Raw genomic sequence first — 16,992 nt, forward strand, 5'->3', positions numbered from 1 at the left:
CCTGACCAGTGCTTTGAAAACTTCTTAGTGCTGCTGTCTTGATTGTATCTAATTTTAAACTTGAGAGAGACATCCTTTCCTGTTGCTCAGAGAATGTCTTCTTGGAAACCCATCTGCTGAATTTCTTCCAGTTGAAGATCACCATTCTCCATTTTTGGCTGAGAGGCTACAAATTCTCATAAGCCTCTGATGGTTGGGAGTCAGAAAAGAACTTTGTGTATGAGCAGGTTACACCAACCATTCTGTACAGTTTCGTACATCTTAATAGATGTTTCAGAGTACTGGCCACTGTGGGATATAAAATGCTGGACTAGATAGACCACTAATCTGATCCAGGATGGCAATTCCTATGTTTCTGTGTTCTGGAATGAGATTCTCTGATTGCTATCACACAATCTGTTGGTGACTAGTTAAGATCCATTAATACTGAGGATTCAGAATGGGGCACCATTCTTTGTAGAGTCATTTGAGACCCATAAAAATGTCTCTATAAAATAATTGAGGACTAATTTTGCCCTAAAATACAAGCAAGTGCCACTAACAACAATGAAAGGTGGTGTGCGAAGGCAGCAGTTGTCTCTGGGCACAACCTTTTGCTAATATCTTTAACCCAATGTAGTTGTAATCTTTTACACAGATTTAAAAGGACACTGCCAATGTTGATAAGTCAAATTTGGGACCTGGCTTCTTTTGTTTTCAATCTCCATGTAATTCCCTCATCTCCCTCTTCCCCTCCCCCTCCCCCCGCACTCCCCCTGCCACAAAACAAAGTCTTTTATACTGCTTTTATTAAAAGAAAAAATATCAGCACCCCAGTCCTGGTAAATAGCCCTACAATAAACAAACCAATATGCACAGCCCAGTGTTTATCAGCAGCCCTGCAATAAAGAATCCAACGTGCACATTAGAGAGAAGCATATTTCACTTATGAAACCAACTTTCACTCTACACTTCCAAGTAGTTAGTGTAAATAACAGAAGAAAGGGCTTTTTCAAATACATGAAAAATATCTTTACTGTGCCCTTTCAATTATGTAGTTTATGTAATTTAACATTCTATGGGCTGGATTCTCCTTTCACCCTGGTGCAAATAAGAAATAACTCCATTAAAATCAAGGGAGTTGCACTGTTGGAAAACTGGTGTGAGATCCAAATCAGGCCCATTACTTTGAATTCTCTTGATTCTTGCATCCTGGATGGTGTTATCTTTAGCTTTTCCTAGATGATTTTACACAAATCCAGCATGGTTATGCTGTTGTGCTGATGATCTATTACTCTAAATTCAGACTAATTGGCCAGATCACATTTGGCAGTCTAAGCAGCTTTGAAGTTGCAAGTAATACAAAATATGAGAAACTTTCATGCTGGGGAAATCTTGAATATATAGGAGCCTGAGGCAGCTTTCCTTCCTTATGCACTTCAACTGCCCGTCAAAGTCAGGAGAGTTTTGGAATACAGAGTTTGGTCCTTAAACTTAAATCCACTTACCTTACTTCTGTGTGGCTTAATTTTTTGTGTTCTTAAAAATAAACTCGACTGACAATTCTTCTTCATGTAAGCTAGGGTGTGTGTGTAGGGGGCAAGGAGTCTCCCACCACCAGGGGGTTGTATGAGCTTTCGGATGCATTTGGAAGTACGTTGAATATATCTATATCTTATTATTTTTATTATGGTAGCACCTAGGAACTCCAATCAGGACTCCATTGTGACAGGCACTGTAGAGCCAAGCACCAGAGAAGACAGCCCTTACGCAGACAGCTTACAGTCGAGGTTTTAGGGTGCCATACGTGGGTGAAACAGACAAAGCCTTAAAGCCGTGGGGTTTGGCTAGACAGACGGAAGTGTGGATGCCTATCTGAACCTAGGGAGGGCCCCACAAGGAGACTCAAAACCCTACCACCCAAAACATCCCCCCAAACCTTTCCCAACAGGCTCATTGGACGTGTCATTATCTGCTTGCAAGGAAGGAGACTCTGACCCCCTTTGCTGCTTTCAGGAGGAAAGCAGTAGGGCCATTCCCCCTAACATCTTCAATGGGGGAGCAGGACTATGAGGCTTCTCCCTGCCTCTTTCTCTCATCTCAAGGTGCTCCTGTTTTTCTCCGACCTGAGGTCCCCCCTGCTCCATTTCAGTTTATTTTTCTTGTCCACCCAGCACCATTGATGCATCTTTGTCCCCACAGCACAACTAATTACACCCCTCTCTCCACTGCACAAGCCCCTATAGTGAAGCTGTAAACAAGTGGATGGTCAGCCCCAGGGAGAATTTCTGCCCTCCGCCCCCTAGACTTGCTGACCCAGCTATGCATTTGCCATGGTTCTGTCATCACCTGGAGGGGAGGGGGCCAGGGTAGTGCAGCCACTGTTTGGGGCCATCTGGCTGAATCCTCCCCCAGGCACTCTCAGTGCCTGTGAATGCAAAGGGAAAGCAGCCAGGCAGAGCACTCAAGTGGCCTGCCCTGCATGTGGAGAAACAACCTTACTTCCCCTCTCAAAGGCAGGAGGCTGACATTGTTTACAAAAACAAACTCCTGTGGTGCTCAAGCGGGGGAGCTGGGATGTTGGCTGGGCTTATTCCTTCCTGGAACAGAGTCCAAAACCCAGCAACAGCGCTAGCCAGACAGGGACTATTGACAGCTATGTGTCTGCTAATTAAGGGCCCCATCCTGCTTCCACTGAAGTTAAAGGCAACACTCCCCCTGATTTCAATGGGAACCAAATTGGGCCCTAAATGAAAGAGTGGTTTAAATTTAAAGCAGGAATTGCTGCTTCACACCAACCTTCTCCTCTTCCTTCCTGCAGCAAAGTCACAATGCTGTATTTGTAACATCACAATCATTTCTATGGCGACAGACTGTGATGTCACAAACACATGGGTTATAGCCATACCACCTCAGACAGTGATTTCATTGCATCTCCTAAGCTCAGCAGAGTTGGGATTTGGATGGGAAAACTCCAAGAAAAACCTAGGTACTGCAGGAAGTTATGTTGATTCAGTGAGTGGCAGTCTTCCCTCTGAGGCAGAATTGAGCCAATAAACCAGGGTGGTTCTAGGGAGTTCACTGTGCTGCTGGAGGTGATCTCTTTTGCATGAGAGGTAATACTGAGGCCTTAGCCATTTTTTTTTGGTCAGTGAAGATCCTCGGGCATTTTTTTTTCAAGGTGACGTTCAGAGATGTTCTGCTTAGTGCCTTGATCAGATTCCAGTGATGCTGCCTGCTATATCGATAACTTATGCAGGTTAAATTACAGATGGTTTTAATTTTCATTGTGTGTAGTGTTGCTGGCACAGAATGCCTGCCACGTTTTCACGGTGGGTGCGCGAGCTCAGTATATACAGTCTGTAAAGATCTTTGGAATGTCTGAGGATGAAAAGTGCTATATGAATCTAGGTTCATGTTGTTGCTTGTTGCTGTGAATAATAGCAGGAATGTGAATTCCCCTGCTTGACCCTGTAGTAAAAGTGGCTGGTAAGGGTGAAAGTGGCTGTTGAAGTATTTTAATAATAAGCAAAGTGATCTTAGAATGATGCTCACCACAATAATTTTATTGTATTAATATTTCTTCAACATTTATTCATGTGTGAATTAAAATTAGTCTTTATTAGATCTCTGCAGCTCAGTTTAAAAACATGCGAAGGGGTGAGGTCTGTTAGCAGAAGCATCTTTGAAAATTCCATATATAGGACAATTTCTTTACTGCCCTCATGACACACACACACACACACTCTCTCTCTCTCTCTCCTGAAAAACTGCACCACTTAACAAATTTAGCTAAGGCTCTGGGGCCAGGAATTGTAACACTTCCATATTGTGCTATCTCATCATCTGTCTATGTGCCCATATCGTATTGCTATGTATGGTAGGGGCCATAGTTGATCTGGGAACTGAAACATGCAATCATTTTACTGTTCCTTGGTGTGAAATTGGTCAGCCTAGAGAACCATTCCATGATTACTGAGACAATGTAGAAGTTTAAGTTCCTATAGTGTTGAGATCAGGTCCTGCTCTAGTTGCGGGTAGGGTGACCAGACAGCAAGTGTGAAAAATCAGGACAGGCGGTGGGGAGTAATAGGAGCCTACATAAGAAAAAGACCCCAAAATCAGGACTGTCCCTATAAAATCGGGACATCTGGTCACTCTAGTTGTGGGGCTGATTTTGCTCCTACTTACACCAATGTAAATCAGGAGTAATTCCACTGAAATCAAAGAAAGGGACATTTTGTATGAATGAGAAGGGGCATGTTGCCTTGTACAGTAGTGGTGTGGGATGAGTTCCTCTTGTATGAAATGATGCGTAGGATCAGTCTCTGGGGTTAGGTGCCACAGAACTTGGGTGATCTGGATGACAGTCAGTTTTCATGGATACCAAAGATTTGAAATTTGAGATCAACAATGCCAAAATGTATCTGGCTCAAGATTTAGTTACTTCTAATTTGTTATCCCTATAATCATCCATTTACTGTGATGAAATAAGGCAACTGCTAACAGGAGCCTGAAGAAATCTGCAAGTGGGACACTGAGAGCCTTCTGTGGCTCTGTCAAATAAACATTTGGCAGGCATTTTTGAGGCATAAAAGATAAGGGGGAAAAAACCACACAGAATTTCGGTTTAAATGCAGCATCCCAGAGGCTGTGCAAAATGTGCAGAACAAAAAAGCAGAACTAGTCAAAATTAGCGGTTTTTGGTATTTTGGGGTTTTTTTGAGTGGGGGTCATGTTTTGTAGCAAACTAGAAAGAGTCATTTTACCAGGAACTCAGAGCATTTTATAATTTTTTTTTCACTTGGAAAGTGATCTGGGAAAGTGGAGGAATAATGAATTTGCCTTTATAAGTAAAGATTTGAAACAGGGAAGCCAACTTTTGAATTCCTGCATGCTTTCAATGCAAAACTGGCATTGTATCGGGAAAAAAGAAATACTAAAGGATGTGAAAAATTCCCTTGAAATAAAATGTAACTGTGTGTGTAAGAGGGTGAGCAAACATTTCATGGAAAAACATACACTACTTTTGTAAGATGCACAATTGGTGCCTCCCGCATTACATATGTAATACTGGTCTCTTGCGTGGAGTGCTGTTTGGGAATGACTAGGAGAATAAGGTGGAACAGTTAGTTAGATATTTTAATGATGGGCTGTTCGCCTGCAATACGTACAGCTGTATGCCCCAGGGTGAATTCAGAGAGCCAATTAATCCATAATTACAGTGTAATTCTGACCACTGAATGCCAAATTAATCAGAACCTTAAAAAATATTCCTCTTGTCCATGCCTCTTATCACTTAAAGACAAATGTAGAAATTATTATTATATTTTCTATCATTTTGTTCAGTGAATAAATGTCTTTCAGGTGTCACTTTGGTGAAACTATATCAGCACTGCAGCTAACATATGTGTGTTCATTAAGTCTGGGGGTCGGGTGCTGCTCTCATTGGGCATGACTCTGCTCTCACTAACAGATGCTATTCAGGAGTAATTCCACGGAAGCTGATGGCAGTGGACTGGTGAACCCCTGTGTGAAATCAGAATCAGGCCCATTGACATCAATGGGAGTTTTGCTATTGACTTCAAAGGCAGTAGAGCGGGGACTGTGGCTTGCAGCCCCTGAGCATCCCACTCAATCTAGATTCTTAGATAATGATAGGCTTTGGCCTGCAACCCTACTTGCATAAGCAAAGATTCTAGGATTGAGCCTTGACGTCTTCTGCCGAACCATGTACTCCTTATAAAGACCAAATGCTCTTTGACTTGAAATCAAGAAATAATTTGCCCGGATAAGAAATAGGTTGGCTTCCTTGTACATATTTAATTTTTAAATACCAACTGTACAGTATGTTTTCTGATTACTCGTGCTCACTTGTTTGAGACTTATTGCATGCTTTGTTGAGGAAATATGAAGCCAAATAAGCTGTCACACAGAATTATTGAGCGACACAAGCTATGTGAGGCAATATCTTTTAATGGACCTTCCACTGGTAGAAGGGACAAGCTTTTGAGCTCCACAGAGCTCTTCTTTTGGTAACCAGAGTGCAGGGGCGGCTCTAGCTTTTTTGCCGCTCCAAGCACGGTGGTCAGGCAGCCTTCGGCGGCATGCCTGCGGGAGGTCCCCGGTCCCGCGGATTTGGCGTACCCACCACCGAATTGCCGCCGAAGCCGCGGGACCGGCGGACCTCCCGCAGGCATGCCGCCGAAGGCTGCCTGACTGCCGCCCTCACAGGGACCGGCAGGGCGTCCCCTGCGGCTTGTCGCCCCAGGCACACGCTTGGAGCGCTGGTGCCTGGAGCCGCTGCTGCCAGAGTGTCACAGCTAAATACAAGGTTGGACAGATTGTTAAGCATATGGTTGCAATAAACCACTGAAAATGAAGTGGGCAATTAACACTTCTGCAGTCACAGGACAAAAGAGGCTTAGTAGGTTACAAATTGTTGTAATGAGCCATAAAGCCAGTGTCTCTGTTGAGACTATGATTTTTAGTGTCAGGTTAGATATGGATTGATAGCTCAGTCCTCGTTCTCAAAGGTACAGGTGTTGACACGGAAACATTCTGGTTACATTTTCCGGGCCTGAAGAAGAGCTCTGTGGAGCTCAAAAGCTTGTCTCTTCCACCAATAAGATATTAGCTCACCCACCTTGTCTCTCTCATGTCCTGGGACCTAGAAGGCTACAACCACACTGTGAAAACAGAATTAATTGGTAATTTATATATTTGTGTTGAATTTTGTTTTCATGAAGCATATTTGACCTAGACTTTGCTATATGAGAAAATGGAAAAACACTTTTTTGTCTTTTAGTTTTATTCAGTCCCTTTGGGATCTGGTTTTGTGACATGTTAAGTCTCAGTCCAGCTCCTGACAGATAAAAATATACAAAAATCACATCACCACAATTGGCATTAATTTGTACCCTGTTGGCAGTGTCAGCAGAGAGGCCAAAGATTAAACAGGCATGGAAACTGAACTACCGTCTCACCCCCACAGGTGACCCCACGTCAGGGTTCAGGTAGCAGTAGATTGGCAGGACAGTGTGGAGAAGTTTGCAGTGTCACTGTCCATCCTGTGCCTGTTCTGAGGATTTAAGCTTCCTGAGCTGTTAATCCAGTACCTTTCACATGCACTAACTGCAGTAAAAAATAGTAAAAAACAACAACTTACTATTCACCTAATACCAGATCACATCCATTTTATCAATATGCATTTTTTAATCCATGATTGCTCAGCTTCTGTAGTAATATCTATAGTCTTAAAGAGACCCTTCTTTTTCCAGAAGAATCGACTCCTTCACATAAAACCAACAGCCCACCCACTGGAGTTACATACCCTCATGATGATGTCTTGGACTATGGCCTCAAGCCATACAGCCCCCTGGCTTTTCCTAGTCTTTCTGCAGATCACATGGGCAGATATGGACAGCCAGATAGCATAGGGTCAAAATGCAACTTGGACCCTGTAAAGTCTGGGGCCTCTGCTTTGAGCCCTAGGATTGAAATCACTCCATCCCATGAACTGACTAATCCAAGGGTTCCCTTGCACATCAGAGACACAGATCTTTTGGTAGAACATCAGTCCAACTCAGCCACCGCTAGCCCAAGGTTTACACTGCCTGTCCCTGGCCATGAGGGCTACAGAGAACCGCTGTGTTTGAGCCCAGCTAGTAGCGGCTCATCTGCAAGTTTCATTTCAGAGACAAATTTCTCTCCTTACACATCACCATGTGTTTCACCAAATAATGGCCCTAGTGATGACCTTTGTCCACAGTTTCAAAACATCCATACTCATTATTCCCCTAGAACCTCGCCAATAATGTCACCACGAACAAGCATCACGGAGGATACCTGCTTGGGACCACATTCACCATCACCCCGTCCCAACTCAAGGTCTTCATCGCCAGGTGCAAAACGGAGGTACTCTTGCACTGAGCTCTACAACACTCAGCCGCCTTCCACTTCTCCACGACAGTCAAGGACCCCTTCTCCACAAGCCTCTCCTCACATCCCTTTGAGAGAAGACAGCTCTTTGCTCACTTACACCCAGTTGCCCAGCTCTTCTAGTCTCATGGATGCTATGAACAACCTTAGCACGGATCCTCCCTGTGGTGTTCCCATGAAAATTTGGAAAACCAGCCCTGATCCCCCATCAGTGCCTTCCCACAAAAACAGCATTCCAGCATTCTTTCAGACCGTTGATTACCTTGGGCCTTGTGATCAGGAAGACAGGAGAAACTCAGCACCTGAATCCATTTTGTTAGTACCTCCGTCTTGGCCAAAGCAGCTGGTGCCTGCAATACCCATCTGCAGGTATGTTGTACTTTTCACGTTTTTGTATTTTCACTTGCTAGGTTTATTCCTTGACTCTCATCAAATTCTTTACAGATACGCTGCATTGCTGTAAAGAGTCGTATAAACAGATCGACTTTACCAGTGGAAGCACTGTATGTAATTTATTCAGCGCCACTGGCACGCTTCAAAGACGAATACTGTTTCCCTCCCAAGAAGCTTAAAGTATAAGGCCATCAATCCTGCAGTATGATTCAACAGTGTTGGTCCTTGTGTGAAGTTACTTTGCCTCAGATCATGCTTTAGGATTGGTGCCTCAATATGCGGTGATGTATTTGGAAATTATGGATTCAATCCTTTGTGGTACTGAATGCTCTCAAGTCTCACTGATGTGATTCCAGTGGGAACTGAAGCTACTCAGCAGCCCACAGACTTGGACCCTGTGTGATTTAACACATTGTCCTCTAGTAACCACAAATCTAATGCAAAAATATATAGGACATTAAATTCTATGGGTTGTCTGATCAGAGGAGTCTTTGCTGAAGTTTATCTCAATGAGGTAATAGTTGGTTAAGATCCATTGCCAGCACTGAACATATTTTCTCTTACTGTAATTTTATAATATTAGATTTTCCTGTACTTTAATAACAGGGAAATGTAGTATCTGGTAAGAAACATTAGCATTTTATTAGTGTTTTTGTGCATTATTACCTTTGTTTTCATGTATATTATACATCACTTTGTTCTTTTTATATAAGCAAAAACAAAAAACACGGTTTACAGAACTAAGTAAATGGAGATTTATTATTTCACGGTAAATTATTAAAATCTAAGGTGCATGGCAAAGATCAGATATAAGTGCACACTCTCCATTAAACAATTTTATTAGGAATCTACCGTGTCTCTGCTTGGAGTGTGATTTGCAGAAAGATTTGCTAATCCTAGATTTTGGTGGCATTTGTAATTAAGGGTACAAGGTAATGTCCTGACACCATTGAAGTTAATGGCAAAATTCCCAGTGACTTCAGTTGGGCCAGGAGTTCACCCACAGCACCTTAGACCTAGGGAGAGGAAGTGTTTACAAGTACTTTTATGAGTACCTACTGTGACCAGTGCCTAAAGTGGATCACAACTGAAAGTGCAACACTCAGGGCAGACTGCAAGAAACAGGGGAGACACACCCCAAAAACTGGTGGTTTATTCTATGATTAGATTTACCAGACCAATAACAAAATGAGCTTCCGTTAACAACAAGCCAAAACACTGTCCCCATTAGGCATTTGAGCCCCTAGTTCACCATCCAGACAACTGTCTTTATGATGAGAGGTTACTGAAAACCCAATTCACCATACATGAGGTTCTACCATTCCCAAAGGATCAGACACTTAACCCCAGGTCAACAGATATTTCAGATCTAACCCAAATATCATGCTGTCAGCCAATCCTCAGTAAAGTAACTAAAGATTTATTAATAATAAAAAAGAAGAGAGTTATTAAATGGTGAAAAGGATCATATGCATTACAAGTGATTGCACAGTCCTTAGATCAGAGCTGTAGCTGCGATGGTGAATCTGCTGGCGTGCACACAAGTCTCTCAGGAATCAGCCCAAAAGGTTAGAACCCAAAGGGCAGCTTAGATGTAGAGTCTGTGAGAGCCTTTCCATGCATTTTCCAGGGCATTCCAAGTAACTACTTGGAGATCTCAGTGCCACGGCTTAAACTTTCCCTGTTAAAAGTTCAGCAGACCAGAGATAGCAGGATCGGGTCTGAGCTTTCTTTTATAACTGAAACAGACTGTCAAGTGTGATGAGTGCAGCATGTGACTGCGGATCCTTCTTTGTTGAATGCACACTGACCCATCACTTGGAAATTAACATTCTATTTCCTATGCATCCACAGGTAACCCAGGTAGCCTGATTTACATAAGGCAACTGCCTGTCATTCATTATTACAGGGATAGATAAGCTGAAAACAATATACGTAATATTATTCGTTTCATGCAGTGTCTCACATCTTTGATCTTAATGTTGACTGAACACACTTCATACATGATGTAAAGGCAATTAAGACATGAAAGGGACTTAGCATCTACACGCTAATTTGGTTACACTGGAAACTTCTCCAGGATATAGGTATACAGTCAAATACATTTAGCATCTCCCTTGATTCCTGTTACTAAAGATGAATGGGTTAGTGATTGCTGGTCTACTTACGTCTCTTTGATATTCACACACAAGTGAATTGTCATGATTACAATTGCAATGCCTCTTGTTAAGTTGTTATGGGTTTGTTGGTTAGCTGGTTTGCCAGCATCACACGTATATCTCATAGAGTTTTTCAAACTGCCTGATCTTTTCCTGTCCAGCGTACCTGTTGCATCCCTCCCACCTCTTGAGTGGCCACTCTCCAATCAGTCTGGCTCTTATGAATTGCGCATTGAAGTGCAGCCAAAACCTCACCATCGGGCACACTATGAAACAGAGGGGAGTCGAGGGGCAGTCAAAGCACCAACGGGGAGCCATCCTGTGGTCCAGGTAAGAGATTTTAGAATTAATGAAATGTGCAGATGGTTGGGGAGTAGGGGATAAGGAAGCGTGTTAGTTCATTTTGTAATGGAGATAACCCTATGGGGGGACATGTGTAAACATTAATACAAAGCAGCAACATGTTCGCACTCACCAACATGTGTGAGGTCTCTGAAGTTGAGCGATGGTGAACTTCAAAAAGTTTGGAGATTTGTTTGTGAAAACCTCAGAGGCCAAAGTTTACGCCAACTTTTCTGGATTAGAAATCACATTCAAACTCTCAAAGAGGCCTGTGGCACCTTATAGACTAACAGACTCTCCTTTTTCTCTGTCATGAGATGTCCAACAATTCCTACTTCCAACTGAGCCAGTTTAACTCTCAAAACAGCCTCTTTTTGTTTCATTTCAGGCCTTTTGTGATTATTATTATTTTGTGAAATAACTACCTACCCCATTTTTCAACCTCAGAAATCAGTTCAATGCTGGGTTCACGCTGGGGTTTCCAGTGAATGCTCACAGCAGATCTCACTGTCTCTGAACCACTTTGCCATTCTCTCTCACTGGATTACATGGGCTATGCAGATTACATTCCTGCCAACTAGAAGGTGCCAAGCATACTTCTGAATGCATCTAACCCGTAGAGTCTTTTTATTCCAGATAATAAATGCTAAGGGCTCATCCAGCTTCCAGTACAGTGAAAGAACAGACAGCGACCACTCCCTTTGACTTTAATGAGAGTTGGATTGGGGCAGTGTGTACATTCAGCTACAGTTTCCAAAGAGTTAATAATACGTTCCCCATAACTCATGTGAGTTAATTTAAGACAGAACTGGATGATCCTCTGGGGGTGAGGGTTGAGGTTTTGCAAACCTCTTAAAACTATTTTTTTAATTAATTTTCCAAACTAGTTGGCGTTCCCAAATCTTTTTTGCCCTCTAATGTAAATTCTTCCCTGCCCTGATCTGTAATTAAAAGACTTGTAAAACCTTATTGTCCTCTCGCTTACATCAGTATAACTCCTTGAGTCTCATCCATGCAAATGAGAGGAGAAGCTGGCCCCATATTTTTCCAACTAAAGAGAAGCCTGTGCTATATAGAGGGGTTGCAAGATCCCCCACCCCAGAAAGCTTGACTAACACAGGCGGGTGTCCTGTATATGGCACTATACAAACTAGGCTTCCCTTTTCCATTACTTCTTAGAGTTTCTCTCTCCCCATTGCTTGCTCATTTTTTTTCATAATCTCTCTGTTTGCTTTTCCCTTTGCTCCTCTCTCTTCTCAACTACTTCACCCTATTTTTTTTCCATTGAATTTCCTTCTGTCTCCGCCTCCTTTCTACAAAGTCTCTCCTAAGTGGATAGCAAACCCACCTATCAATTGAGCAGATTAATAGTAGGGTTTTAAGTGGGTTTGAAATTAGCCCAGACAAATTCACTTCTCCCTAGTTTAATCCCTCAGCATATGCATTTTAATGTTTTGCCTGGGATATATTTAATTCACTGAGCAGATGCTGAATCATGTCTTTATTTAATACTTTGCTTGCAGTTCCAGTAGTCATCTGTTGTAACAATTTCTTTTTTCCTTTTTCTGGATATACAACCCCAATAGGAAATACATACACCAGCAACAGTTGAGGTGTGATACAGGGACAGGAGGAGAATTTAAGTACACAGTGCTGGGACTGATTTCAAGGAGAAGTTTGATAGCCTGCTATGAAGTTGCAAATAGAGAGAAGACATGTTTATTGGGTGCATTAGTCTGTAGGGAAAGGGTAAGTGAGTTTAGGGCAGGACCTCACTTGTGAATTGGGATGATGTAATCACAGAAACAGTGGGAGTTTTTTAAACAACCTATGGTTCATGTGCATTGGAGTCTGACCAAAACATCAATGATCAGACTCAAATTCTGCTCTGAGTTACACTGGTGTAAATGCATTGAAATCAAAGGAAGAACTTCACATTTATACTGGTCTAAATGAGAGCAGAGTTTGGCCCCTTTGTGTAGCACAAAGACAGATGAGCTAAGACATCATTTTATGGAATTTAATATCATTGTAAGGTAGACCGTTGTCACTTTCACCATTAAAAGTCTTGGATAAAAGGATGGCTGAGTAACTGAGCAGTATTCCTGTGGGACATGGCAATCTTTTAAGTTATCACCTTTCTTAGTCCCCCCTGGTTTCAGCTAATATTGTTCAGGAAGTAAGGACAATTTTTGATTGGTGTTCCCAGAAGTTACAGTAGTATGTGGAAATGATACAAGTATATCAGTCACAGATACAAAAATTATCTTTGATTAGCCAAAGTCAGGGCCAGATCCTTCAAACTTTCCTCTTGCATTCAGGGCTTGAACTGTAAGGTACTAAATCTTCTAGCCTGATCCAGCAAAACACCTTAAGCACATGAACAATCCCACTGACTTTAGTGGGTCTAAGCATATGCTTGAATTTAAGCACATGTGTAAGTGTTTTCCTGGATCAGGCCAGAGTGCTCAGCATCTTGCAGGATCGAGACCTTGGCCCTTACGTGCGTGGTCCTTATTTATTTCATCTGGACTGTGCTTATGTGTAAGGAGTGTGGGCAAGGGGTTTAGGGCAATAAACAGCAATCCTGTATTTGGTGTACCTCAGTCTGTTGATTTAAACATTTGCAATCGCTTATTAGTTTATGGAGCTGACAAATTCATGACCCAGGACAGTATGTATTAAATCATCTGGCTCTATGACATAAATGACCAATCAGCACTTACTCATTCCTTATGTTGCTTACAAGTTGGTATCATTTACCTTCCCAAGATAATGCCCACCAGTGGGATGTTTATCACAGTGAAGGGGATTCTTATGACATGAAGGGACAGAGGTGGGGGGAAATAACAGTGCTTCACTTCTTTCCTTTAATCGATAGCAGTCAAAGAGGGATTTACATTTCCTGGTGGAGACAGGAACAGATATTTCTAGTTTTATCATAATTTTACAGTCAGACTTAAGGATACTGAACTGCAAATTCAAAAGATTAATGTTATACTCTCTCAAACAGATGTGCTTCCGAACAGATGTGCAGGTATATGGGGATAATATGGACAGTTTCTTTATGAGGATTTATTATAAACTTGGAAATATTCACTGGATTTCAGTTCAGTCTAACATAATAAGGTTCACATGGGTGCCGAGCAATCTGACAGCGTTACACCTGTATGGTTTATGACATCTGAAACCAGAGCAGGCTAGTAAAATCCAAAGCTTTTAGGTCATAAAATTTGCTTGGCGCTGATTTTTATTTCTTCCCCTCAGTACATTTCAACTTTTGCATTCACTCCTTTTTAGTTTAAATTGTACAGAAGTGAAAGAAATAAAGCAGGCGAGTGGTGGTGGTGGTTGTTATGATTATAACTAGTAGAGACTGTGTTGCTGAAAATGTACAGGAGCCTTTTAGCAACTGGCTGGGAATGGTCTATTAACTAATGAAAATTAATGTTCAGCAAGTTCTCTTCCTTTTAAGACTCAAAATAGGAAGCTGATGCTGCCTGCACAGTGTCGATGGGGCTGCAGTTGTCCAGCAGTCAGATAACTTGAAACTACAGACCCACAACCACCTATCTTTGACAGATCATAAAACATGGCATTGGGTTTCCTTGGAAGGTTTTCGCTAGCACCTCCCTGTACTGCCTTTTCTAAGTCTGATCCTGTATAGTTCTCTTTATTGCTGTCCACATGGTGCTTCTATCCGATGTGCCAAACTCACCCCACTTGTAGGAACTCCATTGTCTTCAGCAGAGTTACACGAGGGATGAATTTGTCCCATTCATCCTATTTGATTCCACCGTTAATGTCTGATTCCACCATTTCGACTACCCTCTCTCTGAAATAATCCCGCTTTTAAAAATCCTTCTAACATAGGTTGAGAGAGTTCGTGTGTGTGCCTGCATTATCCCACAAATTCTTTGTAAGGAGAAAATTTTCCCTCTATTATATTGATTAATTTTTACGGCATGGTGTTGGCCTGCATTTTTTTCCCTCTTAAATCTGTGTTTTGCATGCAAGCTGCTGTTTTTGGGTGCTCGGAAGCTATGAGCCGGCAGATCTCATATCCTTTCAGTTTTATCTTGTGGTTGATCATTCTGAGGCTGCTTCCTCTTCTTCATGTGTTCAGCGCAGAACATTTGGAGCTCTGCACGGGGAGCCTGCACCACTGCCGTGCTCCCAAGAACAATGATCTGCTTGTTAAAGCTAGAGCCACTGACTGGACAAGCCATATTGAACTAGGGCAATGGTTCTCAACCTTTTTTCATTTGCAGCCCCCTACAAAATTTCGAATGGAGGTGTGGACCCCTTTGGAAATCTTAGACATAGTCTGCAGACCCCCAGGGGGCTGCGGACCACAGGTTGAAAACCACTGATCTGGGACATTTGCTTTTGTATTTTACATTGTGTTAGATCTCTGAGAACAGCAACAGAAGCCTGTGTGTCAGGAACAAAGAATGGTGCTAGCATGATGCTATATTCTTACCGGTTTGGCATGGTCACTGATAATGCAAGGAGGAAGTTGCAGATACCTTCAGTTTCCTCCTTGTAAGCTCCCATCAGGCTTATTGGCATTGGACGGCCAAGAAATGGGGTGGGGGAGGATATTATTTTACATTACATAGCCCCAGTCTAGAGACCCCACCCAAGATCAAGCCTCTGGTTATGCTAGATGCCGTCCGGACACTAAGTAAGAGACAGTCCCTGCCATGAAGAGGTTATAGTATAAATAGACAAGATAGACAAAAGGTGGCAGAGAGAGGAAATATTATTATCCCCATTTTACAGATTGGAAAATGAGGTTAAGACAGACATAACTGACTTGCCCAGCATCACACAGGGATCAAGAACTGAACCTTGATCTGCTCAAGCTCCCCTGAACCCCCCCCCCCCCAGTGGCTAATGATGCTGAAGTACTGACATTGCTTAATTCAGAGTTGCCTGAGGGAACTGGGTGTGCAGTAGTACTGGAATGTGAGTATTGCTAGCTGGGCTTCTCTTTTTTTCTAGTGCCCACAGGAAACTGTTGAAATGTATGTATGAAAACTGAGTCAGGAAAAGAAAAGGAGGTGAACCCAGACCAAGAGATTTTCTTTGTATGCAGTAAAGAGGTTTCATTAAGAACATTTTGCACAGGAAAGATCTCTTCAGTTCAAAAATTAGAAGCTAAATTTAAGGTGAAATTCACCTTGGACCATCCCAAGAACCTATGGACAACCTCAGTCCCATTAAGTCCTATTTTCAGGACTTAGATAGAGTTTAAGTAGCCCCTTGGCTTTGTGCCAAATTGGCTTTGCAGAAGGCTGAATTTATTTGAAAAGTTAAAACAGTTTTACTTTTTGATTCAATATGATATCCTAAACAGTTGTGTAACGTTTCTGTGAGCTGTTAAACAGACACAGTGCTCTTCCCCAGAGGTGACTGCCTTTTAGTAATGGCAAAAGGACAGATTTTTAATCAAGTTAGGCATGTTATGTTGCAGTTAATTTGTGCAAAGACTGCACATATAATTTGGATAATTGTGCTTGCATGTAGTTAATTAGTGGTGTACAGTTATTCTGTTTACATGTGTGCAAATTAGACAAGCACATTTTGCATCTGACTTGTATGACAATCTGGCCCATGCTCTAAAGCATGTTGGAAATAGAAGCTTTGAAGCGTGGAGAGTAATACATAAACCATAACTCTTTCATTGGGGATTATGCATGTGAATAGCACAGCAGGAACAGGACAAGGCATGTACAATTGAAGCTCAAACTTGGGGAAAATTTTAAAGAAAAGTCATAGTAAGGAATCTACATTTGGTTTTTAACACAAAAACTTGAGTTACTTCTCAGAATTGTATTTTTAACAAAATAATGTTCCTCACCCATTGGCATTATTTCCTTGCAGAAGAACTGTAAGCTGAATTCATGCAATAAGCTATTGTTATTACCTAGATATGGTGGATTCCAGCTGTAAATCTCACATTTATACAGAGCCGCTCAACTCAAAGGATTTGTAAGCAATTAACTATTTAAAAGGACCTTTTACAACCCTGGCATCTTGTTGCTCTTTGGTCCTATTTCAACAAACTCCTCTCCCACCCTATTGCTTATGTACCTTTGTAAAGGATTGGGATGTCTTTGGATGAAAAGCGCTATGTTATTTTGCATCTCTCTCTCACTGTTAAACAGAAAGT

At 42.0% G+C, this 16,992-nt stretch overlaps 1 protein-coding gene across 3 annotated transcripts in view; it reads left to right on the top strand.

Annotated features, from left to right (window-relative positions):
• The window catches only part of NFATC2 (nuclear factor of activated T cells 2), a 125,427-nt gene that overhangs the window by 18,920 nt on the left and 89,515 nt on the right, over positions 1-16,992 (top strand). For 2 of the 3 annotated variants that reach the window (XM_024205794.3, XM_029911800.1), the window contains exons 1-2: positions 7,705-8,289; positions 10,634-10,802. In XM_024205794.3, coding sequence (XP_024061562.1) covers positions 7,796-8,289; positions 10,634-10,802 — 663 coding nt within the window. In that variant the 5' untranslated portion in view covers positions 7,705-7,795. Of the gene's footprint in view, positions 1-7,704; positions 8,290-10,633; positions 10,803-16,992 lie in introns of those variants that run through there. The other variant, XM_024205795.3, reaches the window with a different exon arrangement.

The sequence above is a fragment of the Terrapene carolina genome, unplaced genomic scaffold (assembly GCF_002925995.2).
Source record: "Terrapene carolina triunguis isolate 2854851 unplaced genomic scaffold, T_m_triunguis-2.0 Scaffold130, whole genome shotgun sequence".
NCBI lineage: Eukaryota > Metazoa > Chordata > Testudines > Emydidae > Terrapene > Terrapene triunguis.